At 27.8% G+C, this 1,975-nt stretch overlaps 1 protein-coding gene across 1 annotated transcript in view; it reads left to right on the forward strand.

Annotated features, from left to right (window-relative positions):
• Positions 1-319: 319 nt before the first annotated feature.
• The window catches only part of LOC117169428 (MAPK regulated corepressor interacting protein 2-like), a 19,455-nt gene continuing 17,799 nt past the window's right edge, over positions 320-1,975 (forward strand). Inside the window, exon 1 of the mRNA XM_033355804.1 lies at positions 320-522. Coding sequence (XP_033211695.1) covers positions 518-522 — 5 coding nt within the window. The 5' untranslated portion in view covers positions 320-517. The remainder of the gene's footprint in view (positions 523-1,975) is intronic.

Consider the following 1,975-nt stretch of genomic DNA (forward strand, 5'->3'; position numbering starts at 1 on the left):
TTAAGTTTGTACCAAAAAACACGAAGTTTCCACAAAACACATATATTTCAACTAAACAATATAAATTTTCAACAAAAATAGTTCAATTGTAAATTAAAAAGGATAAATCTTCTACCATGAATGGAATAGTTAAATTTTCAAAATCCGCGATCCCTTATTATTCTTATTAATAAAAGAAAATTCAAATCCAGAGAGATAAACAGAGATTTCGCGCGCTTGAATTTGAACTTTCAAATTAGAACCCGTGGCGTCATCTGCCAGTAAGCTCACAAATCAAGCTCTACCTTACCGATATCCTGCTTCTATTTCTTGTTGACACATCGAAAGTCGGTCGCAGCTCGCAGCTGTGCACGCGCTGTCAACGAGGCGTTTATATATATAATTTTCTTTCTAAAATAAGTGACGCACCATACTAATTACGCGTTTTGTGATATTTCTGTTACTTTGAGTGCCGGCCTTAACGAGGAGAGAATAAATCGAGAACTTGACGACTATCCACTGGCTCAACGACCATAAAATGAGGTTTGTACTGACGTGCGAAAACATACGCAATTTTTGTTTCTGTAGAATCACTCCCATTTCCTTCAATCCACCCTAATTTCCAATCAATTTACACGATGATTTCCACTTTTACGCATTAAATTATTTCCTTTTTTGGTGAATTTCGGCATCGGGAAAATTATTGATGCAGGAAATTAATCTGAGCAAGTGTCACGGTCGGACGCCATTTTTCCGACATTGACGTTTGTTGATGACTTGTCATCGGAAAGAGAGTATCTCGTTTGACGTTACCCTCGTGTTTACAAGAATTTAAATTTTATTACTGATTATTCGAAAAATTTCGATTTTTCGTATGTAATTGTAAATAATTGCAGGTTTTAGGTGATTTCTGTTTCTTTTTTTTCCTACTTTTTGGCCTCTGTTTCGTATTTGATTGTTTTTTTGTTTTATTTTTTAATTAATAATTGAAGGTGGCAGTACATTACTAGATAACAGGGATCACAGTATTTTATATTTTTTGTTGTTGAAAAATTCTTCCCGTTTCCACCAAAAATAGTGAACTTTCGAATTTTCAAATTTTGGAAAATAGTAAATTGCCGAATTGTTAAATTTCGGCAAAAAAAGTATTTAATAGTTTATTTTTTGTTTTAGAATAATCTTTTAATTTTTATGATTTGTTTGCTGTCTAGTGACCTATTAAATCTTATTTTTTTATTTTATTAAAAAGACTGATCAAGTATTTTTAGAAAAAATTGTTTTTAATGTTTAAATGTTCTAAAATTATTGTTTTAATTAAAAATTAAAATAATTGAAAAAAAAATCACATAAAAACACTTTTTTTCAATTGTTGATATTTTAAATTCAAACAATTTCAGAAACTTTAAACATTAAAAATATTGTTGCTTACTAATTTTTTCCAAAAGTTGGGAATTTAAAGGGTCGGAAATTTACTAATGTCAGAATTTGGATATTTTCCGAAATTTAAAATGTCAATAAATATTTTATTTTCTGTTATTAATTATAATTATTTTTTCGCCATTTTGCCACAATAATGTGAACATTTTTCAGTTTGCATTTTTTATTTTACTGCTATAAAGACCAAAAAATTGTATTATTTTTTTTTGTTACTAATAGATTGTTATAATTAACATTAAGCGTTCCCTCGTTTTGGGAATTATCAAAATTATATTCATGATTTTTTTCAATATTAAATTTATTTTATTTTAATTTATTTTTAATTTATTTATTTTAAAAAATGGATTTTTTTGCTGTAATTGTAAATAATTTCGGGGGTTGGATGATTTTTGAATTTTTGGGGTTAGTTTTTTGGATTTTGTTTCGAATTTTATTGTCAGAGGCTCGTCTTTTGTTTTAATTTTTAATTTATAATTAAAGGGTGGCAGTGCAGAACTAGATAACTTTTTTTTTTGCATAATTCCCAATTTTCCATAAAATAATAAATTTCCGAAATTTT

This window comes from Belonocnema kinseyi, chromosome 3, assembly GCF_010883055.1.
Source record: "Belonocnema kinseyi isolate 2016_QV_RU_SX_M_011 chromosome 3, B_treatae_v1, whole genome shotgun sequence".
Taxonomy (NCBI): Eukaryota; Metazoa; Arthropoda; class Insecta; order Hymenoptera; family Cynipidae; genus Belonocnema; species Belonocnema kinseyi.